The sequence below is a fragment of the Erpetoichthys calabaricus genome, chromosome 6, assembly GCF_900747795.2.
Source record: "Erpetoichthys calabaricus chromosome 6, fErpCal1.3, whole genome shotgun sequence".
NCBI classification, from domain to species: Eukaryota; Metazoa; Chordata; class Cladistia; order Polypteriformes; family Polypteridae; genus Erpetoichthys; species Erpetoichthys calabaricus.
This window is the reverse complement of record NC_041399.2, coordinates 184,572,823-184,597,636: the sequence shown is the minus strand read 5'-3', so window position 1 is coordinate 184,597,636 and position 24,814 is coordinate 184,572,823. Positions and strand designations below refer to the sequence as shown.

General features: G+C 34.8%; 1 protein-coding gene across 2 annotated transcripts in view; it reads left to right on the top strand.

Annotated features, from left to right (window-relative positions):
* The window catches only part of LOC114653978 (uncharacterized), a 40,070-nt gene that overhangs the window by 7,120 nt on the left and 8,136 nt on the right, over positions 1 to 24,814 (top strand). The window contains exons 2-8 of one of the 2 annotated variants that reach the window (XR_007935307.1): positions 1,180 to 1,318; positions 4,212 to 4,365; positions 15,147 to 15,384; positions 15,855 to 15,943; positions 16,415 to 17,088; positions 20,609 to 20,665; positions 23,714 to 23,854. Coding sequence is in view for 1 of the 2 variants with exons in the window: in XM_028804488.2 (XP_028660321.1) it covers positions 1,180 to 1,318; positions 4,212 to 4,365; positions 15,147 to 15,384; positions 15,855 to 15,943; positions 16,415 to 17,088; positions 20,609 to 20,665; positions 23,714 to 23,850 (1,488 nt within the window). In the remaining variant the exon portion in view is untranslated. The remainder of the gene's footprint in view (positions 1 to 1,179; positions 1,319 to 4,211; positions 4,366 to 15,146; positions 15,385 to 15,854; positions 15,944 to 16,414; positions 17,089 to 20,608; positions 20,666 to 23,713; positions 23,855 to 24,814) is intronic. The other variant, XM_028804488.2, reaches the window with a different exon arrangement.

Here is a 24,814-nt window from a genome sequence, read left to right as displayed (position 1 = left end):
ACGGTCAGCGTCAGTTCCAAGTAATAAATAGAACAAACAGAATATGCTGAGTTTTTTTTTTTAAGCAGTTTTGCAGAAGACATCTACTGAATAATTGTTATACTCCTACTTGGAAAGCTGAATTGTGATTTTTGATTTGTAATTAAAATTGCTAAAATGATGTTTTTAAGTGGTGATTTGTCAATGTTTATTTTCCCCATTTTTCAGTTTTGCAGGATGCACAAAGGAAATAGTAAAGCTATGTTTTGCACACAGCTGATCTTCTTCTCTGGGGAGATACTTTGTTCTATACCACCCCCCAATTATTTTGCTTTGAAGCAGTTAGTTTGGTGGTGTTGTTGACTAGCATCTAAAGTCTTTATTGCTGATCCATTCTATTCCAGGTGCATGTGATCATATTTTTTAATCACTCTCTTTTTTCTAAAGTGCTTATCTAGTTGTTTTCAAGGTGAGTGGTACAGTCTAGTGGTGAAGACGTTGGCCTAGATGGCACATTTTTCGATGATATATATGTAATTAAATAGGCATAAGAACATAATGTAAGAAGTTTTTCAGTTTACAAACCTTTTAGTCTATTGTGCTTGTTTGGTTACGGTTAGCTTATAGCTAGATGATGGTAAGAATAGCTCCTCTTGCAACCTTGTACAATCGGTTAGATTCAATGACATGACTCATTAGTTTGTTCCACATCCCCATAACTATTTTTGTGAAGATAGTTTTCATCTTGAATACACTTCCTTAAATGATTAAATTTTAATTAAAGAAAAGTTTGTGCATTTTCTGTAAAAACTCAATATATGTTACTGTATCCTAAGTCTGACCTGAAGCTGTCAGATCCTAGGTATGTTGCACTGTCCTTTTCCCCCATGTGTTCATTCTTTTGATTTTTGATAGCTGTATTAGATAAAGTATGAGGAAAAAATGTGATTATGTAAATGAAAATTACATCACATATTTTTTTAAATGTAAATTTGGATGCATTGGTACGACTTTTTAATTTTCCTAAAATGAAATTGTCCTTAATTGTGCTATCTCTCCCAGTCCTCCAAGTACTATAAGATTAGAGTGGAATATCAACCAGTAATATGAGTCTTCACTTTTGGAGTTTGATGTATTTAGAAATTTGGTAACTGAAGAGCAATGAAGCAAACCACTGTTCAATGTCCTGTGTTGTTATAGGCAGCGGTTCTGAGATTGATAGCATTGATGAAGACAAAGAAATGGCATGTAAAGCTGTAGCCTATGTGATTAGAAACACAAGGAAGGGAATTGTCCCACTTTGTTCCAGTATTGCTCAGCTTTTGAAGACAAACAGAAGGTGAGTCAGTTTTCTGAATTGGCTGAATGTACTTAAATATTCACCTCAGTAGTTATTTTATCCACCCATCCATATTCTTTGAATTACCCCCTTTTTTACAAGTGTTCATGTGAGATCAGAGAATATCTAACTAATAGCTGCATTTAACTAAAAATGTAAAATGAAGTAGGAGAAGGATGAGCCTTTTGAATTCTGATATTGTTAAATAGCCATTGTCATTCTAACATCTCATCTTATGGAAGTCCCAGTGAACTACTGACAAGGTCGATGACACGCTTAACACAGTCAGTGATAGTTCCAATTAATAAACTTATCTTAGTACGTTTTTTTTTTTTTTAAAAACAGACACAGAAGTCACCCTAGTCAGATCCATAATTAACAATTTCAACACCAATGTGTAATTTCAGCATCAAATCAAATTTTTATTATGGCCTTTGTTTCATATGACATGAATGACCTTTTGATGAACTCAAAGAAAATCAAAATCATCAAATGTTTTTCAGCAATAGAAGGAACAATGATGTATTTTTAAAACTAGTACAGGTGTGAATATGTGATTTATAAAACAAATAGTGCATAGCATTGCAGTGTATGAGATGACTGGTATAAAAAAATAATTATTTTTGAACTATGCGAAAGACCTGGTTCCAAAACTGATAAGAATCCAACACAATGGAATATTTTTCTTTATGCTATTAGATTTGTGTCTGCATTCTGTCAGTATCCTTCTATCAAAGATTTAGTTTCTTAATAAACTCTGCAAGCATACCTTTGAATATTAAATAGTTATCCAGAAAAAAAGGTAATAGGAGCATTGCAAAATTCCAAAAAATAAGGAAGTGGAATGTATAGAAACTTGGAAATGATTTAAAAGTTGATTAAGTAATCTTTAATCTAGTGTTGCAGATTTCATCTTAAAACAAAGCATTGTGTCAGTAAAACAATCATTATCACATCACATCCATTATCACATTCATTGTGGGATGGCTTTTGTTGATAAATGTTAAACTGAATACATCAGGTCACCCTATCATCGGCAGCTTTTTGAAGGATATCCTTCTGCGGAGTTCCCTGATGCCTTCATGCCATCTGAGATGTAATTCCTCTAGTGTGTCCTGAGACTTTTTACACTTGGTCATTCTTAGTACACCACTAAACAAAGGAACACAGGGGCCATCCTAACTACAAGATCAAATCAGATCCAGAAACATGGTGGTCCTAATCTGTGGTTCTCTATCCACTTTATACATCTTATAGCTAATATAAACACCTGTAAAATACAATAATATTTGTAGAGTTTCTGTTTTATGGAAAGCGGGTGATTTTTGGCACACTTTGTCAGCTTAGACATTTCAGCTACAGCTTCTCTTGATATGCTTTACTATAGTCAGTGCTTGACTTTCTCACACATACAACAAATCTCTGTAACTTTTTACATAAGTATATAATTCAAATTGTTTTGCTTAAATTCCTGTATGTACAAAACAATCAAGTTCTAAAGTATTGTTTAAATATGTGTTGGACAAAGAAAGTTTAATGTAATGAATTATGACTCTTCTAAAGCATTTTGTGATGGTGTACTCTATGAAAAAATGATATATAAAGTAATGATTTATTGGTAATACTGCTCAACATGATCAATTGATGAAGCAGTATACTATTTAATAAAAATACCAAAGTCACTTTATATACTGTATTTTAAACTGTATGTAGAAAAACTCATATCCTGTTTGTTCTTGTTCCAATTCATTCAAGAATCCATTACACATGTGTGATGAAGTTTAAGTGACTATAAACACACAAAACTGTCATTATCAGAACATCAACCCATAAACAGACAAAGGTGACTTTTTGCTTTTAATACAGTTTAAGAGCCCAAGGCTTAGTTAGTTATTGAGACCTGTGAGTGAAAAGTATTATGCTTATAATGCTATTGATATAGTATACTTATAATACTGTTGACACTCACTATTTCACTTTGTAATATAATACTTAAAATTATTTTATTCATTTTGTCCCTTTTTGGAAAACAAAATGTGAACTATAGGACACACATAAAGCCAAGCGGATTACTGCTGACCTCACCGATACTAGCTAACGCTAGTTCTTTTGTCTATTACTGGAAGAAAATGCAAAGAAAAACAAATCATGCAATCTGATCCATGTCCAAACTCCCCCACTTTAATTCCTATGAACAGTAGCACTTAACATTGTTTACCAGTGTATTATTCATTTTGTTAAAAAAATCACCCCTAGAGACTTGTATACAGAAGATACTTTTGCATGTTTCAAACAGGTCTATGAACAATTCACCTCACCAGTGAGAAGATGTTTGAACTGAACATGTTAAGTGTTGGGCAGAGTGGAATATCTTTACTTCTTTCAAGCTGCTTTGATCTTGGCTGTCAGGCAGATAAAAAATGAGAAGTCCAGTACCTTTTTCAACTCGGTTAATAGTTCGTGCCTAAGAATTAAATTCTAATAAAAATATCAGAAGGCAAAGGGGTGTCTTTTGGAACATTAGTAAGATTCAAATGGCATGCCCAACTGTACTCCAGATATCTTGTTGTATAAAGTTAATATAGTTAGCATTTCTGAAAGTGTGAGAATGTTTTTTTTCTTTAATAAAAGTGGTCTCATAATTTACATTGATTTGATATAGAACTACATTACTTTTAGGTCAAGGAAAATATTATTTACAAATGAGCTCCATTTCAATACAGCATTTTGCATGTGCTGTTTTGTCAACTCTGTTTTCTTTTAAAACATATGAGGGTATCCATTACACAATTTTAATTACCGTAATCACAAATAAGCTTACTTTTATTTAATGATAAATGTATAGACCATTTATTGAAGCTTATTTGTTTTTCTTTTGCTGTTCACTTACAAGGCTGGAACAAACTGTTCAGTCACAGCAGCAAGAAATTAAACGGTTAAAAAGACTTTGTGAGAACTATAGCAGACAAGCATCACCTGGCACGGAGACAAAGTCACTGGATAACTCTCAATTGGAAGCAGCAGCAGGCCTGCAAGCAAATGTGCAGGTAGGTACAATTTAAAATTTGTTGAATTTATTAAGGAAAGCATTTTTAACCTTGATAATACATTTGTTTGGGTATTTGACTACACATATGCAATATTATTAAATGCTTTCTCCATTGAACCAAAATTGTAACTTTATAAATATTTATGTTTCTGCTTTCAGTATTGAATATTTAATTTTGCTGTGGGGATATCATTTAATTTTGCTATTTGATAGTGGTACTGTATGACAAAACAATATGTTGATAGTTCCTCATTTTGTGTGATTCTTTTGACATTTTATCCTCACTGGTATTGGTAACCTAATATATTATCAAAAGCTGTCTGTCTCTCTCACTCCTTAAGATGAGATTTACCAGAGGCCATCTCCACTCTCGACTACCCTCCGGTGCTGCCACTGCCAATCTAATCTGCCACAACTCTTTTCACACAACAGCAACAATATTTATTTTCATACAAACAATGTAGCTCAAAGATAAGGCAATAATATTAATGAATAAGTAACAATGAAATAAGGTAAAATCAGATGGCTAGTAGAACTGGAAAAACAAAAGAAAAACTACAGTTAGGCTGGAGGAAAAAAAACCCAACAGAATCTGCAGTGTTTCCAAGACCGAAAAGACTGCCCAGACCCCACTGGGCATTCTACCTAATATAAGTGCTCTTAAATCATGGTTTTCAGGCTTCTCATGATAGTATTTAATGATGCTGGTCTTGGGGACAGCTGGGACACTCGCCTTCAATCCATCATTGCAAGGGGCTACATGGTGCCTTGATCAGGTGGTAGTGGCACAGATTGCCACCAGAGGAGAACCAGGAAAGACAGCAGAGAATAGTAGAGATTATTATAGATTGCGGATCCCTGAAGAATATGATAATTTTATGCCCATATAGTCTATCAGGAATACAACTAACATGTAGCTACCAAAAGCCATATTAAAATAATAACTTTTTAACATGTTTTAAAAATGTTCCACAGTGCTAGCCTGGTGAATTTCCATTGGTTAAGTATTCCAGATATTGGGCACATAACAGCAAAAGGCCACCTCACCACTTCTTATAAATTTACCACTAAGATGACTTCCATTTGAAGAGCTAAGGCTATGACTAGAACTTTAGGGGGATAGGCATTCAAAAATATAGGACTGAGCAAAATTATTTAAGGCTTTGTAAGCCAGTAGTAGTAGAATTTTAAAGTCAATTCGGAATGACACGGGTCACCAATGTGACAACGCTAAAACTTCACACATCTCCAAAGATCTTCTTTTTTTCCACATCCACTGCCTGTACATTCATGACACTTGCTCCACTTCACCATCCACACTCAGTTTCCCCATTTTCACGAACAGATCCAGGCCAAGGTCCTTCCTAGGACTTGATAGCAGTCATGTACCCAGACCAATGGATTTAAGCAGAGAGCTTTCTAAATGCTGGATTTGCTTCTCTTTTTCTCTCTCTTTTACATGGATACACTAACACCCTCTGCTTGGCTTTGTATGATGGCTTTGCCACTTTTGGCTGCATGTTTCTCTTTCAGGTCCATGTGGCCCCTTCAGAATTTTTATTATAAAAAAAAATTACGTTTATTAATTAAATTAAATAGAGAGTTTGACAGTGATGAAATACAAACCAAGAAAAATACAATGTTTTAAAATGCAACAACAATCCAAAATTCCAAAAATGTGAAAGATTTAAAAGATAAATAAGAAATAAAAGATAAATAGGAAATGAAGAAAAACACAAAAAGAATTAAAAGCTTAAAATGACAAAAGGGGTGGAAGTTAAAAAATATACAAAAAGTCAAAAGCAACAAAAGAAATAAACTCCAAAGCACAAAAAGAAAAATAAAACACTGCTAATATTAATCAAACAAATAAAGTCCAAATCCAACATTTAAAAAGCCAGAGTAAAATAAAATCTTCAAAACAAAAATGGCAGAAACCATAACACTAGGTTATTGCCAATGCACTAAGGCAGTTGGTGTAAGAATTTTAAATAGTCCTAGATGCTAAAGCGTTGCTAATTAATGCAGCTGGAGCCAGTAATCTAATTAGGGGTCTCTCCCCACTTCCATCAAACATAATTAGTCACTTTAAATAATTACAAAAAACAGAGAGGACACAATTAAACAAACAAAAGAATCTAAAAGAATTTTGTTACCAATACCGAAACAAGTGAAATAAATGAAACTAAAACAATCCATCAATTTAGATTAAGTTCAGAAGCAGGAATGGAAAATATTACTCCATTTACATTCTTTTCATACACACTGTAATGCAATAGAAGCTCTAAAAGTAAGAATGATACACTTATTTTAGTTAGTGTTTAATGGTGAGAGGCTTTTATGGTCATCCTGATAAATATATTTTAGCTCAGAGCCTTAACTTTTGATACTTAAGAAGTGTTGAGCAAAACAGTAGAGTTTTGTTTCACATAGAGTGAAACAAAATGACCTCTGAATTTGTTTCTTGTGAGATTTTGGATTTGTGAATCATGAAACTCTCTAAACTTAGTTTTTTGGGGTTTTTTTAAACCTTTTTTATTATGGAAAGTGAGGAATATTTCTCCATAATGGTTATTCTACAGCCGAAACCACTATCTCCTTCCTTGGCTGCCCTCCAATGCTGCTCGTGCTTCCAAGGAACCTTCAGTGTGGCTGCCGACTCTCTCATTCCCTTGTGCACTGCCTGCCTGCACATTAACACCACTGGCTCCATCTTGCACCGTTAATTTGGAGTCAGAGGGAACACAATTTCCGTGTACTTTCCTGAACTCCGTAAAATAATCGAATCCAGGATCCTTCCAGAGGCTCACTGGCAGCCACATATTCAGGCTAATGAATTTTTTCAACAGTGAAGCGCCTCTGAAATATTTAGATGTAAGCCCCATTTTACATGATCTAAACCAGAATAAATTGCAGAATGCTTTTACACATGGATAAAAAGGTTGCAGGTGAGATGAAAATATATGTGCTAATCATGCAAATTGTGCATGTGGCAAAACACTATTATTTTTTTGAAGTGAATCTCAAAATGTTTTACCGCAAATTCCACTACAGACATTATAAAGACTATTAAAATGTTGCTATCAAATAAATATTAATGACAACAGGAACAGTCTTTACTTGGAGTTATTGACATTATCAGATTTGGTGTCTGAAGGTTTAGCAAAACTGCCCAGTTCAAAACAGGTTCTACAGATCTCCAGTCAGCCTGGGTCCTAGTTTGCAGAGCAGGGTTCTTTTTGTCTCTGAAAACTAGCGTGCCTTGAAAAGCTCTAAAAATATACTAAGTTATTTTTAATGGATTTAGGGCGATGTGAACAGAAAATAAAGTTATTTTGTTTGTTCCCTATAAGCTTCAGACTATGTTATGGTGTGTGACTGCAGATGCTTCCAGTTTTCTCCTGAAAAAGAATGTTGATCATGCTTTTGAGGCATCTGGAGTTGCATGTTGTACCCCCTACTCTCCCTCTGTCAGCTGTAAACTTGGTCCCCATTAGAAAGGGAACACTGGGTAAAAATCAAACAGTTTACACTTGACATGGTCTTTTCAAAAAGGGGACAAAGTCCTGGAAGAAAACTATTATGGGGCCCTACTTATATACGGTTGCTATTATGGTTCAGTGACAACCATTTAAGTAACATCACCTCTGCTGACGAAATAATCACTACTTTGTCCTTAAAATAACTAAAACCAGGTTGTTCATACGAATTTTATTACACTCCACACAATCACAGGGCTGTAAACGCATAAGACACTATTGTTGTGAACATGTGCAGTTTTGCACTATTTTTGGAAGTACTGGTATTGTTTTTTAAATATTATTTACTTTTATTGTTGCTGCTTTTGTGTCCTGCTTGAGAAATCATTTTGTTACTGTTTTTAGGGGTGTTGACATATTGTTTGTGGCAACAGACCCCATTGATTGTCATATGGTGTACGAACTATAATGTCACCACACTTCCTTTATAAATGATAGAGGAACACTCAGACGTTTGTCTAATCTTTGGAATGAAGAATTTAAAATCATTTGAAAGCTTGTTTAAATAGGGAAAAGATAAAATACACAATTGAAGATTTTTGGTTTCTTTTTGATGTTGAGTACTTGTTCCTTTTCGGCTTTGATGACTGCTCCAGTCAAACACAACAGACCCCTGCCTAGCAAACAACTACTATTTAGTTTCCTTATCTAAAATTCCAACATTTCCCAATTCAACCATTTATATTCTTTGAACCCATGGACAATTATATATTTTTCTGAAAGGAAGCACAACTGCCAGGCTGTAAACAAAGCTCGAGGTGAATTCTAGTAGTTAAGTGGATGATTAAGATCCAAGAGTGATTTTTTGATGTGATGCTGCTATTTTCAAATGAAACTGTTGCAAGTCCACATACATCTTTGCTCCCTTCTCTCTGCATATTGTATTTTTAGAAATTTAATGTAAACACAGTGCTTATCTTTTCTTTGCACTTAAATGCTTTAATCTTTGCACTATGCACTTAAAGCTGATGATAGAGTTCAGAATGATTTTTCATTTATTGTTTATTTTTCATTATGTAAACATATTGTAGAATAAAATACATGTAAATTTAATGAAGCAATGCATGCTGTCAGCAATATGCCACCTGACCTAAAAGATAGGTAGCTTGCTCGGTATCACCTTTCGACTGCAGCTTTCCTGACATGGAGGGAGAGCTGTGTCTCATCATTTTTGTCTGACAGAGCACACCAGTCTGTGGGTGCAGACCTACCTAAGCAGGAAACAAGAGGTGAACAATGACAAATGGGTAAAACACATTTTTTGCCTGTTTATTAATAATACCATGATCAAGAAAGAGCACAAATAATGTCAAAATGCAGACAAGAAATGATGAAAAAAGGAAAAGTATCCAAAACAATAAACTAAAGCAGAATCTAAAAAGGCAAGCAGTGGGTCAGAGATATAAAACACTAGACGCAAAAAGCACCTACACTATAAGTTTTGCGGAATAGTCAAATGATGAAATGGACAGCTCAGTGTAGGTTGCATGTAAAAGAAGGGAGCGGGAGTATATTTCAGGCCTCCTCATGATATAATCTTCCCTTATATACAATGTGCTGCTCATTTTGGATTGTTTCAGTCATTTGCTGATTAAACCTTGATTCAGTTTAATGGTATGGATTTCATTGTTATATTTGATGAAAATGTGATTTTCTTAGAAATATGATTTTTCCTTTTTGTGCACTTTATTAAGAAATTATTTGTTTTCCGGGCATACTTACTTTATTTCAAACCAGGATTCTGGGTTCCCAGCAGCAGCTGCACCCAATCCTTGATAGGAGGCCAGTCAAACACAAATCACTCTCATGTTCGATTATATACAAACACTGGCTCACACTGGGTACATTTACTAAGTCACCAAATGGAAACACTAAATAACTAAGTGGAAAAAATATAACAGTAAATGTATTTTATAACATAGTGTTTTATTTTCTGTTGTAGTGTTCACTGTGTTGTAAAAAGGGAATACTCTAATAGATAATCGAAAAAACAGTGGTGAAGATAAATAAGGAGCGTACAAACTCATTGTCAAAATTACAGACAAAGGATAATTCACAAAAGGGCACCATCTAACCACTAAATTCAATTGTTGATCAGAATTCTTAGCTCAAAAACACAGAACAGAGAGAGGGTTAGGGGTAGGGTTAGGGTTGGAGAGGTCCCTAATCAAAAAAATAACCTCAAAGCACACAAAGTTGTTTTTTAATTTGCAAAGATGAGAACACTGAATGTACTTTGCTGCCATCTTAAATACCTGACGCGTAATGATGTTATGCATTGCAACACTACAATCACATGGTAACAATGGGAGGTACATATCGAACAACATGGCCGTGATCTTGTGAAATATGTTGGCAAATGAGAGGAAAAAGTAAAAAAAAATAGCCATTCACTGACTTCACTATCATAATCATAAACATGATTATATAACTGAACAATATATTTACATACAAGTATGGTAAGGAATGATTTATAACAACAAAATTAAAAGACACGACATATTGTACAGTATGTGGTTTACACATCATAACCACAAATCAAATTTTCTTTTTTACCCTATATTTTGAAAATAAACAATACTTCAATGGATTATCATATATTATCTGTGTGAATGTAATAATAGTATATTTATTAGATTATTGGAAAATGAGAAATTATTGAGAAAATCTATTTCATCATTCAGTCTGTATAAATGTGATATCATGGACTAAAAATAAGGATTGAAGGGATTTCTTGGCCAGTTTTTTTTTTTTTTTTCAGGAATTAAAATTCCGAAAAGTTAGGTGAATCTGTAATGACCATAGAAGAATATGTAAGTTAAGAGCAAGTAAAATAAAAAGATGTGTGAGAGAGAATGAAATGGATGGCACGAAAACTGTATACAAATCCACCAATCCTGAGCAACCAATGGCCAGAACAAGGCCACCTTAGTCCAAGAGAACCTGATTTGAATGCCTGTGCCTCAGTGGGTGACTATTCATAAAAAATAGCTGTGCCTCAGTTTTAGAAACAAGAGACATTTGGCCTGAATGAAGAAAATAATTATTTCCTAGAAAGCAACTGACTACACCCAAGAGACCAAGCAACAGTTACTGTAACATGACAACAGCACCACAATATGAAACTCTATAAGGTGAAAAAAACACCACTTCTATGTAAAAAATATTTTATGTCTCAGGCTATTTACCAGCATTGTCTTTAAAGGTGCAGTCATTTAGATCAGCAAAAATGTCAGTCTTTACAGTCTACTTTTTTAGTTCATTAATCTTCAGTATTCTTGCCTAATACTTCCACTAAATAAGTATATTTCTGGTAACAACCATTTCCCAAAGTATAGAGAAAAATAGTTTTGCTGAAATGCGTTTTATCTTTATTGTTTTGTATTATAAGTAATTAATAATCACATAACTTTTTTCAAAATAATTGTGTATTGCAAGATTTCAAAACTGTGATCAGAGTAATTCATATAAACTTACACGATTCAGTTGAAGTACTTTCTAAAAGGTGATTTTGTATAAAGTAAAATTCTATTAATTATGTAATTTCCTCAAATTTCTTTTATTGTATAGTAGATTCTAAGAGGCATTGGAAACTTACGTACTTATATCAAAAGAGGCTTTTGTGCATCCCCAAATTAAGTGTCCCTTAATAAGAGTTCATATTGTTATAAAAATCATGGAAAATCGTTAGTAACCTCTTCTTGCTGGAGTTTCAGCTTTGCTCTTTCATGTGTTTTTGTGTCCTTGTTTTGGAGAATTTACTCTTTAAAATATTTCTGAGGTCTCACTTAAGCAAGTCTCCATAGCTAGCCAAACTCAGAATGAATATGGTACTTTTTCTGTTGTCACACTATATCTTTCTTGTAATTCACTTATTTCTGGTATTTCTCATTTTTTACTTCATGTGGATTTCAAGGAGCCACAGCTCAATCATCAGATGTGTTTGCCTAGAGATCACACACACATATATATATATATACAGTGGTGTGAAAAACTATTTGCCCCCTTCCTGATTTCTTATTCTTTTGCATGTTTGTCACACAAAATGTTTCTGATCATCAAACACATTTAACCATTAGTCAAATATAACACAAGTAAACACAAAATGCAGTTTTTAAATGATGGTGTTTATTATTCAGGGAGAAAAAAAATCCAAACCTACATGGCCCTGTGTGAAAAAGTAATTGCCCCCTTGATAAAAAATAACCTAACTGTGGTGTATCACACCTGAGTTCAATTTCCGTAGCCACCCCCAGGCCTGATTACTGCCACACCTGTTTCAATCAAGAAATCACTTAAATAGGAGCTGCCTGACACAGAGAAGTAGACCAAAAGCACCTCAAAAGCTAGACATCATGCCAAGATCCAAAGAAATTCAGGAACAAATGAGAACAGAAGTAATTGAGATCTATCAGTCTGGTAAAGGTTATAAAGCTATTTCTAAAGCTTTGGGACTCCAGCGAACCACAGTGAGAGCCATTATCCACAAATGGCAAAAACATGGAACAGTGGTGAACCTTCCCAGGAGTGGCCGGCCGACCAAAATTACCCCAAGAGCGCAGAGACGACTCATCCGAGAGGTCACAAAAGACCCCAGGACAACGTCTAAAGAACTGCAGGCCTCACTTGCCTCAATTAAGGTCAGTGTTCACGACTCCACCATAAGAAAGAGACTGGGCAAAAACGGCCTGCATGGCAGATTTCCAAGACGCAAACCACTGTTAAGCAAAAAGAACATTAGGGCTCGTCTCAATTTTGCTAAGAAACATCTCAATGATTGCCAAGACTTTTGGGAAAATACCTTGTGGACTGATGAGTCAAAAGTTGAACTTTTTGGAAGGCAAATGTCCCGTTACATCTGGCGTAAAAGGAACACAGCATTTCAGAAAAAGAACATCATACCAACAGTAAAATATGGTGGTGGTAGTGTGATGGTCTGGGGTTGTTTTGCTGCTTCAGGACCTGGAAGGCTTGCTGTGATAGATGGAACCATGAATTCTACTGTCTACCAAAAAATCCTGAAGGAGAATGTCCGGCCATCTGTTCGTCAACTCAAGCTGAAGCGATCTTGGGTGCTGCAACAGGACAATGACCCAAAACACACCAGCAAATCCACCTCTGAATGGCTGAAGAAAAACAAAATGAAGACTTTGGAGTGGCCTAGTCAAAGTCCTGACCTGAATCCAATTGAGATGCTATGGCATGACCTTAAAAAGGCGGTTCATGCTAGAAAACCCTCAAATAAAGCTGAATTACAACAATTTTGCAAAGATGAGTGGGCCAAAATTCCTCCAGAGCGCTGTAAAAGACTCATTGCAAGTTATCGCAAACGCTTGATTGCAGTTATTGCTGCTAAGGGTGGCCCAACCAGTTATTAGGTTCAGAGGGCAATTACTTTTTCACACAGGGCCATGTAGGTTTGAATTTTTTTTTCTCCCTAAATAATAAAAAACACCATTTACAAACTGCATTTTGTGTTTACTTGTGTTATATTTGACTAATGGTTAAATGTGTTTGATGATCAGAAACATTTTGTGTGACAAACATGCAAAAGAATAAGAAATCAGGAAGGGGGCAAATAGTTTTTCACACCACTGTATATATATTATAAATATATATATATATATATATATATTTAGTTTATATATATATATATATATATAGTAGTAAATCAGAAGAGTGAGTATATGCAAAGTAATATAGTCACTACCATTCATTATAGATCTGGAGAGTGTTGAGGAATTTCTAAAGCTGAGATGAATGCACCTTCTTATTGTAGCCTTCTATAGGTAATGAAGTTAACTTTGAATATTGTAAAAGCAAGGTAAAATTAAACATGAAACATGTTGAAATGTAAAACAGGAACCTATTGCCAGATATAACTAGAGTTTATGAGAGGAGCAGAAAGAGATTTTTTCAAAGATATGAAATATTGACAGATAGGATAAAAAAGTCTATACAGTACATTAAATTAAGTGGCACAGTATGGAGAGAAAGAATAACTTGTAAAACAAGGCCAAAAGTGACCAGAATATTAAGCAGTCCTAAACTCTACATACAGTATCTATAGTACAAACTATACTCAGTATGCAAAAAAGCTTAGATCAATATTGATGGAATAAAGCCAGAAAATAAATACCATTGTTCTATAAAGGTTTTAAGTAAAGCCATTTTTCATTACTTCTGCCATTGTCATTTATTCACTTTTTTAAATACACGTTTCTTCCTTCCTGAATGAATGTCAAAATTTTTGCACTTGCTCACAGGCAGCTGACAACAGATGTAAAATATGAACTAGTATCCACTGACATTTTATGTAATATATACTTTTTTCTTCCATTATGAAGTTCTACTATTATAAATTACTTTTCTCCCTGTGTTTCTTTGTCATCATCTTTACTCATATACCATAATGAAAGACTTACAAGGCACAGATACAGTAAGCTCATATTGTAAAGCCCAGTGTTTATGGAGTCTTTGGATCAATAGCACAACCCTGGATACAGCACATTTTTCCATGTCTTAGAGCAGAATGTTAACTTTTGTGTCTTTTCCATATAATATAGTACATACTTTTTTTTATCTGGTTATTAATTCAATTGACATCAAATGTTGTAAGTTTACATTTTACTCAAAAGCACATGTGATTTAGAAAAAATAAATATGTAATAAAAAAAAATTCATTTTGATTGTAATAAAATATTTGATTAAAATGTATTATTTTACATAATTAAACATGTTCCAATTAAGTTAGTAAAATAAAAATGTACTTCTATGTGGTGCCTTAAAGTATAAAACATGCCTGTTACAGTGACCAAGATAAATGAGTTACAAACCTTTCTGATTATATTACTATTCTGTTAGAAGGTAAAGCAAATGTGAATGAGACTGTTTTTCTGTAGTTGTCATATAATATCAATGCATGCATATGTATAAATACATACATGTCTCTTAACTGTAGTTTTTAGAGTGTATATAATATGGCTTGGAAGATATACAGAGAATTTTTTTTCTAGACTCAGTATTTCTTTCTGGGTTTTCCAGGGTAACAAACATCCAGCTTATAAGTTATAATACTACTGTACATATTACACGTGATACAACTCTTTTGTTAAATACCAGTTAAAATATATCTGGCTTCTTTTAATTTTTAAGCATTTGCTGTATAAACAGTGCTGAAAGTTTCATAGAAGAGCAGCTGTTTTGAAATCACACTTAAATTTTATGCCCACCTGTACAGATTGTGCAAGCCATCTGTCACTCAGAACCTAGCAAACCTCCTTTGCCGTCGATAACAGAAGCACAAGTGCTTCCGGGAAACTGTGAGTCAGAAGTGCCACCTGAATCCAACCTTAACATGTCATCACACTCGGAGGAGCAACAAGGTATATCATCTAAGGTCATGGTGTCCAGGGAAGTTCAAGTCAGCTGCCCCAGTCTGCCAGTTTCAAAGAAGTGTGAACAGCAATTAATGGAAAGTAAGAATATCTTTCTTTAAGCAATAATGAATTATGTAAGATATAAAATCAGAGGAACACAGAAGCTTTAAATGTTTTGACAGTAAGCTGTAAGATTATTATATTCAGTAATCCTTCCATACATCAGGTTTTATTAGCTATTCATCTGTAATGCAGAATCACTCAAAGTGTGTGACATTAACAATCCTAAAATGGGAACCCAGTCAATCTTTAAATCACAACCAAAAATACAGTGCAGCCATTAAAACTTGTTATTGCCAGCTTTTGTATTGAATATACTGTAATTCTTTGGTTTGGGCTTTCTCCAGTTTGGCCAATATAGAAAAAAGTAATGCAAAATGTGTCTTTAATATACCTTCAAGAAACTTTTAATTAAATTTGTGAAAAATCAGTATTTAGAAATAGCTTGTTTTTTAGCTTCTGCTGTTCTTCTTCCGTATTCTAAGATATTACTGATGTGTCACTTGTAGCCTTGCTGCTGAACTCACGACTGACAGAAGATCTGAGTAAAGCATGGCAGCAGATTGATTTTCTAAGATCCCGTCTCTGGCAGACAGAGGTAATACCTTCATATTAGCCCATGGCTGCTTTTATACAGCACAGATACCCTTTGCCTTCTCTAACTGCTAACACTTTTTTTTTTTTGCAGGTAAAATACACATTTGTCCAACTTAAAATGTAAAGAGTTAACCTTTGACAATCAAATACACTGTACAGAGCTGCCTATAATTAGTTTTACCAGCAACCTGGGGATAAATTTTACTCTAATGACATTAGCAATTACTCCAATTAAGAAATACTTATTTCTTGAAGTGCAATAAATTTACATAATCCAGTCTGCACAAGTAAAATTAACACTTGTAGCTCAGTGTAATATAAAATGTATACATTATAAAACTACATTAACAATCATTCTTTTTTGTACCATAATATCATTTGTGTTAAACCAGATTTTCAACAATAAAGCAAAATATTGTTTTGCAATTCCACAGCTGTATTTGTTTAAAATATGTTTTTTTTTTCATTTTAGGATCAGTGCCGGCACCAAGTACATGAGGCTTTGCATCAGGGCAGTCATGGAAACACAACATTGCACAGCTGTGAACCAAGATCTATACACTGCAATCCTGGTTCCCCGCAGCATAATCCAGCATCTCCTCATTGCAAGTCACATTCTCCACAATGTGAGTCTAGATCTCCATGCTGTGAATCAAGATCACCAGATCCAGAACATGACTCAGGTTCTACACATTATGAACCAAGATCTCCAGTGCATAACTCAGGGTACCTTCATTTTGAAAAAAATAATTCACAAGATGATTTGGTGTCTCCTTGCTGTGATTCACTTCAGTATTTTCATTGTAGACAAAGATCTTCATTACTTGACTTAGGATCATCTCTGTCCAAACAGCGATACAGGCAATACAGTGAGTCATGTTTTCCTCATTGCAAGCAAAGATCTCCAACATACGAGTCAGGACCTTCTCAGTACAAGTCAAGACTGGCACCCTATGAAGCTGGATTAAATAATTATAAGCTACGAACAACGTGTAAGCAGTACCGAGAGACAGCAGGAATTTGGCCAGTTCAGAACTGCAGTAGCAGGTCAGGTCAGAACAGAAACCAGACAGACAACTTACAAATGGATAAATTCAAATTCTGTCATCATGTGTCTCACAATGAAGAGATATTTAAGGGTATAAGGTAAGCAGTTAAGCCTTATTATTTTGCAGCAGACATAAGGTGTACTTGACAAGACATATTTCATTAGCAATCAAAATGGTCTAAAGACATACACTGTGGTGATTATTGCATGTTGTTTGAGTGTTATATTGTATTTTACAATATTTAAAAATGTATGCAGGTGGACAGCTCTCTGAGATGTAAAATGGGAAGTACACTATTTAATTAAGTGATATTAATTGAATTAACAACCTGCACTGTATACTATGTTTTTTTTCTGTAAAAGCACCCATTTTCATTTATAGAGGCAAAAGGATTTCAACAGTTAATAACTGGAAGATTCAAAACTCCTTGCACAATATTATTTAACAACAACTGCACAAAAGCCAAAGAATTTTACATTAATACAAATATTCTCAATATCAATTCCTTGCAGAACCATGTACAGGTCCATCAAAGGGCATTCACATGCACTCCCACGCTTAAACACAATGGGGACAATTTATAGTCACCAATCAGCCTTACTGTATAAATGTATCTGTAGGACATGGAAAGACAACCTTCATAACCTGACGAAGACCCATGCAGACATGTGACTGGACATGAAATCCAAGATGCTGGATTCATGAAGTTTTTTTATATACACAATGAAAATAAAGAATGTTTAAAATGAGCTACCTGGCATATTTAGACTGGATTAAGTCTCTATGACAAATTTTGGAAAGACTCCAAACTGTCTAAACCCAGTCTCCTTTGAAAGCTGCAAAATGGACTTATACTCTTATACTTACACTGTAAAAAGAATGTATTGCCTCAAAACCATAATTCTTTTTCCTTCTATGGTGATCAAATCCTGACAAGAGAGAATTTCTGTGAACATTAATGTATGTAATTTATAGTTAGATTCACACACCAACATGAAAATAAACAATACCATCACAGCATCCTTGTATTTTTAGATCTCTTTTAAGTCAGATAAAGTCACAAAAGAAGTGCTTATCATTTTGCATGTTTATTTTGGCTTACTTTTCCATGGTTAACTAAAAATATGATATTGCAAGCTGCTAGACATGCATATTCAATGAAATTTGGCATATAATTTGACAGCTTCATGCAGATCATCACATGTGAGTTGATACATGCATGCATGCATTCTGTAATCTGCTTAATCCAGTTCAGGGTTAAGGGTGGCCATTGGCCATCTCCATAGCTCTAGGTATAAGAAAAAGAACAGCCCTTGTTATTGGTGCATTTGCATTGCAATACTACCACACACACACCTGCACTTGCTCATTGTGTAGCAAGTCCAAAGGAGCCATTTAGTTTAATCTACACACCTTTAGGGACATACTGTATGTATAACACTAGAGTACATGGAGGTATACTCACCCAGACAAGCATGAAGGCTTCACCAAATTTACACAGACAACAACCAGCCATGGTATTAGAACCAAACACAATGATATTCACTATGAAATCTAGTAAATTACATTCAACATAGCTATCTTCTGCATTAGATTGAATAGATACTATATTCATGTTGGTGTGTATTTTCCTGTTCTGGTTGATAACGTCATAAGGAAATTGATGACTCTGCTTGAAATGAAGGGACTTACTGAAAGGGGGAACTTACTTTTCTCAGAAAATCTTTTTCTCTCCTAATGCCTGAGGGGTCCAAGCATTGTAAATTATTTGAATTGTGAAGGCTGCATGGGTGACAAGAGAAACCTGTTATGCTTTGTTTCCCAAAAGCATTTTTGAGAACATTGTAAATTTTACTTTTAAGATAGATCATTAATTTATGAGTGTTTCCCATATTCTGTAACAACATACAGTGTTTGTCAGATAGTGTACATTAAATTCACATCATTAAAATTTTTTGAGAATAAAAAATATGTAAATACTAAGATTTATACTTGACTGGATGATATAATTTTCATGGTGAAATGCATTAATGCATTTGCAGAATGAATAATTATATTTTTATGTTCTTTAAATATTTGAAGAATCTATGTTCAGAGGCTGAAGCTAGCTTTATTTTGAAGGAGATGTTTTCTGTACTGTTTGGTTATGAAGACGAGAGAAAAGGAAGGACAGCAATTGGGTGTTGATATGCTTGGGGAGAGATAATGTAGCTGCAATAAAGAAAACCTACTCATAAAGATATCCATTGAATCCTGTGTTTGTGTCTTTGTCTCCAATCACCACCTTATGAATCCAGCACTTGCACATTATTTAAGTTAAATCATGTGGGTTGTACTAGTAGTTGATGCCAGTTGTTACTTCAAGCCTCTTGGAGCCTAGTTACACCTGCCATAAAGGTTCAGTGCATTGAATGTGCAGTTGACTTGCAATGCCTAAGGACTTTTTTATAGATATTGGTGCAAAGTGGCCTAGGCGTATCCATTATGCCTTCATGTGGGCCAATATGGCAGTGTGTCAGAAGGAAAGAAACAGCGAGTTTGCTCATGGTTAACTGCTGGTGATAAGTTTGTGGTCATCTCCTTTTCTACAAATAAGCTGAAACCTGTAACTTACCAACAAATGGCGTTTGAAAAACAGTACACATTGACACACCAGCAAAACTGCAGTATGTTTGAAGCACAATATAGGCATATGGAAAATGAGCTTTAGCTGTCTTAATAAACTGTCAGGTGGCATCCAACATTCACCTCAGTTATGCTGCACTGTAATAGCTGTGAGTGCAGTGCTGCACAAATATTGCTGTTAGAGCAGGCATAACCCATTTTTATGTTACATTATTTGTTACATTGATGTTATTATATCCAGTAAGCTCTCTTTTGATAAAAATATGCATTTCTTTTGTGGCATGTGTTTAACGTTTCTTTAACATTCATCTTGCAGAAACAGATGTCTAGATTTTGTGCTTATTTATGCATTTTGTCTTAATTGATGCAATGTCATGTTTGCTTCATATTACTTTTCATAACTTTATTTCATCCCACTGTAAGACCAAAACTGACATCATGTAGTGTCAATCCATTGTTTTTCAATGCACTTGTGTTGTCTTTGCTAGGCAACGTCAGTGGTGGGGTTAACAAAGAAGGACTATAGGCACATTCATAAAATGTGAGAATAAGAGGAGTTTTTGGAAACCCCTGAAACAGCATCACATACATTGCATTCATCATGCAATTGTACATTATCTCTCAGGTTTAAAGTTTTCAGGATCTTTTTTTGTTTTAGATAGTACTCTTTCAATAGTCATTATGTAATAATTATGACCTTTTAGATGAAAATTTAAAAAACAGAAACTCTATGTTCTTCAATTTAATTTGTAAGACTAAATACGGTACCATAAGTAAAGCTTCTCTAACTCAGATAACTTATCCACTTTTTCAGAAGAGCTGATGTACTGTAGTAACCAGTGAGTAAAAAAATGCTGTTATTAAGTCTTCAGTCTTTATCTTCTGCTTTGCCCCAGCAGTGATATGCCAGCTGAATCCAGTCTGGTCTCCTTTTTGTTTCCTTTTCCAATGATTGGTTGCCTTTGTTCAAGCTGCACCTCTTTCTTTGGCAGCCAGGACAACAGCAGAAACAACCATGAAGAATTAAAAACTCTAGATAATTATCAAAGGTGAGCATGCTTACTGTACTTTTTTCAGCTTTAAAAGCTATTATTTTACCTACATTAAATGTTTTGATATTTCACACTGTCAGTTTCTACCATTAATATACTTTATGTTCAATTGTGTATTCTGTAATGTAGAATATTAGTAACACGTTGTATTAACTTTTATCTTTTTGGCACAGTTGCTAAACATGGCAAAGCAAAAACAGAAGAAAAATAAAAACGAGAATTTGGATTTATAATGAATAATAAAAACTTCTCAGTATCTTGTAGGCATGATTGTTCTTTGACACAAGTCTACATGTTTTACTTCCTAAGCCAATGTCTTACTGTATAAGAGCATGCAAACAATTTTTTGTGATAAAACATTGCCACTTATCCAAGAGCTCTGAAATAATGTAATTTCTTTTAGTGGTCCTAAAATTACACTCATTTAGTACTCTTCTAAATACACTTTAATTAATAATGTACTTAATTTTAATCTTAGACTGAATAGCTATCTTAGTAATATCAAATTTGAGGACAGTTTGCTCAGTGTATTTAAAATTTGGTCTGATCCTCATTTAAGTTACAGTAATGAACAAACACAAGCTGATTTAACTAATAATGCACACATTATTATATTGTTCTTGTGCATATTGACTACATCATTCAAACATTCACAGGTGAGGACTGGATAAGTATGGGAACGTCTAGGCTAATGACTCCAATAAAAGCTAACTGGAGTCAATAGTTAGCAAACCTGGAGTCCAGTCCTCGAAACAAGGTTGGAAGTGTAGTTTAAAAATACTTTTAATAACCTATAAAAAAAGACTCAAACATTTTGATTTATGCTGTTCACAAGAAGCAGCCACTGTTGTGAAGCATGCCTCATAAAAGAGCGATCTACAATTAAAAATTGTTCATTTGCATAAAGCTGGAAAGAGTTACAAAGTAAGAGTTAAGGTAGTCATCAGTCCACACTTAGACAAACTGTATAAAAGAAGACGATTTAGTACTGTGGCTACTAGAAAAGATCCCTTGATGAGGTCAAAAAGAACACAGGAGGAACAGCTAAAAGCTTGAAGGAATCTATGGAACACATTAACTTCTCTGTTCATAGTCTGCTATACACAAGACATTGAACACACTTAGTGACCATAGAAAAACACCAAGGGGAAGCTATTTGGGAAAATATTTTATGAAGTATTGAAGGGAAGTTTGAACTGTTCAGGAAGAATATGCAGCAGTGCATACAGTATATTGTAAAAAGGATGGTACATACCAACATGAAAACATCTTCCCAGCAGTGCAGTGCAGTGGAGAGAACATCATTATTTGGGGGTTATTTGCTGAAACAAGGCCTGAACAGCTTTCCTTCACCAAGGGGTAAAAAATTCCTAAGTTTACCCAGGTATCCTACAAGCTAACGCCAGGATGGCTGGCTGCCAGCTGAAGCTCAGTAGAAATTGGCTGATGCAGCACAGCAGGACAATGGCCCTAAAATCAAAATGAATCTACCACAGAACGATTTCATAAAAAAGAAAATACTCTTTTTGGAGAGGCCTAGTTAGAACCTAGACCTTAACCCAACAGAGAGGATGTGGAATGCCTTTATGACAGCCGTTCACACCTGAAGAATATAGTTCAGCTGGAGCAGTCCTGTTACAAAGAATGATCCAAAATCCTTTTGAACATTTAGTAGGTTTTTATCTGCCGCTACCAGAAGAGCTTGTTAGAGGTCATTGCTGCCAAGGGAGGATTGACCAGTTATTAAAGTCAAGGGTTCACCTGCCTTTTCTACTGCACACACGTGATGTTTGATGGGTTTGTTCAATAAAGACATTACAGATTAAAGTTGTATGTGTATTATTGGCGTGAGCATATTGTGTGTATCTTTACTTGTGACTTAAATGGAGATCAGATCACATTTTATGACCAATTCATGCAGAAAATCAGGTTTATCCAAAAGGTTCACATACTTTTTCTTGCAACTGTACAATTTGCTTTCGCCTAGACTTTTCAGATACTTTTAAATTATGTAATGTTTTTTTTTTTCTTTTATATCCTTTGGAATTTTTACTTATTAAGAAACTATTGACCTTATTCTCTCAAAGGTTTTAGTTAATTTCAAAATTAGAAATCCATACTCTGTATAGCAGAATTAAAATTTTGACTTTTTGCATTTCTGTTATCTGTCTTTTTTGTATATTGTATCAGTTACTATTAGCAAAAGACTCATCTGTGCTTTGAGATCATTTCTTACATTCTTATGTACAAAAATATTGAGTTAATACACTTCAATGTCATTATTCTTTATACCATCTGTCATTTAAAATGACATATAACAATTGATATTATTGATTTAGCCAGTTTATTTATTTAGGAATAATGAAATGATGCAAATCGTTAGTTTTTCTTTTTTTAAGTATTGCTTTGGGCAGTAGCAGAAAAGATAAATGAAATATATTTTAAAAACTGCAGTCACTAAAGTGTATCTTGAGGGCCTACAGTATGGAAGATGTTCTTGAAATCCCTTTCTGGAGACCTGATTTGCTTAAACAAAATGCACACAATTCACCCAGAGTACTACATTCAGTAATTTGTCATTCAATATGCGCAAGAACAAAGGAAAAAGGGGAAAAATAGCTGCTTAACTTGTACCCAGGTTGATCAGAAAAACAGCCAGCGACAATTTGTATAGCTAGTTTACTGTTACATTAAATTTGTTAAGCACACATGTACAGCAGAAACCCCAGTTTCTAAAAAGTCAGTCATATGTTTACTTTTATTGCTGCAGTATGCATAATAAATCTTGGTCAGCTAAAGATCTGGACACTTGATTTGCCCTTTTGGTTGCTGTCCTTATCTGCTTTGACCACTGCATTAGTCTATAAACTAATGGCTCCTTTTAAAGAAGGAGACTGTTGAAACTACTAGATTGATGTGCAGAGATTCAGATGTGCACATCTAGATGTTCAGGGATTTAAGATCGAGTGTATTTATAAAAGACTGACATAAGTCAGCTGAGACACATTTTAACTCATTCCTTATTAAGCTACCTTTCTTTCTTAGCCAGAAATTACAAGTCAAACTGAATGATTACGTCATTGTAAATGGAAATAAATCTGGAACAGTTGTTTATATTGGCCATTTGGATAATTCAGCAGTTCCTAATGCTGTATATTTGGGCCTGGAGCTAGATGAACCAAGTAAGTAAGTTTTTTACCTGTGTTTTTCTTCAGTGTAAAGTCCTAAATTGTTAAAGCAACACCAGTGGTTGATTAAGCTGGCCTTATTTTTTTATTGCACTGAGGTAATTGTCATACACCTGTGCAAAGACTAATCCTGTGAAATGTACACAACTAGGAATACTACAAATAGGAATACAAAATGAGATATCTCATGGATATTCTACTTCTTCAATCTGATAGTCAGCTACTCCCAGCTCACTCTGAGTTTAACCAGAGGTCTCTTTTATTACCTTTCGTCCTGTTTTTCTGGCTTCAGTGTTGTCTTAGTATTTAGGAAGATCACTCTAGGCAGGCTGAAGTAACAGTTGCGAGTGCTGTGCTGGAATAGTTCCCGGCTAGGATACTGTAACGGAAGGACAGCATGGAAGGAGGCATAATCTGGCCGCAATGTGACTGAAGCAAAGGAATGAATAATGTGGGGAAGTTGGTGCATTCAGGGCAGTTCCTTCCACAGTCTAATAGATGGCAATGCTCCACTGGTGTGGACCCAGTAGGGATGCCCACAGGTATATATGGGAGTTGTACTCCTGTTGGGGTCCTTGGGTGCCGCTTGGGGGCGCTGCAGGAAGAGGGACTCCTTGTTTTAAAAGGCTTCCTTTCTGACTCAGAAGTGCTTCCGTCAAAGTATGCCCTGGTTTTAGAAATATACCCGGTTCTGACATAAAAGAAAGCCGTCCAGCCTCCTCTTGGGAGTTGGAAGACAAATCTTACCTGGAGGTGTGGAGTAAAGGAAGGAACACAGAGAAGAAGTGTTGTGCTTATTGTACCCCATTGTGAAGGAATTAGCCGATAAATAAATCACTTATTTGAACCCGGGACTCTGTCTGTGTGCTGGTGTCTGAGATTGGGGAGGCTGCACTGCACCCTACTGGTCATGCATTACATTCACATCTCAGCCCATTATCCACTTCTAATAATTTTT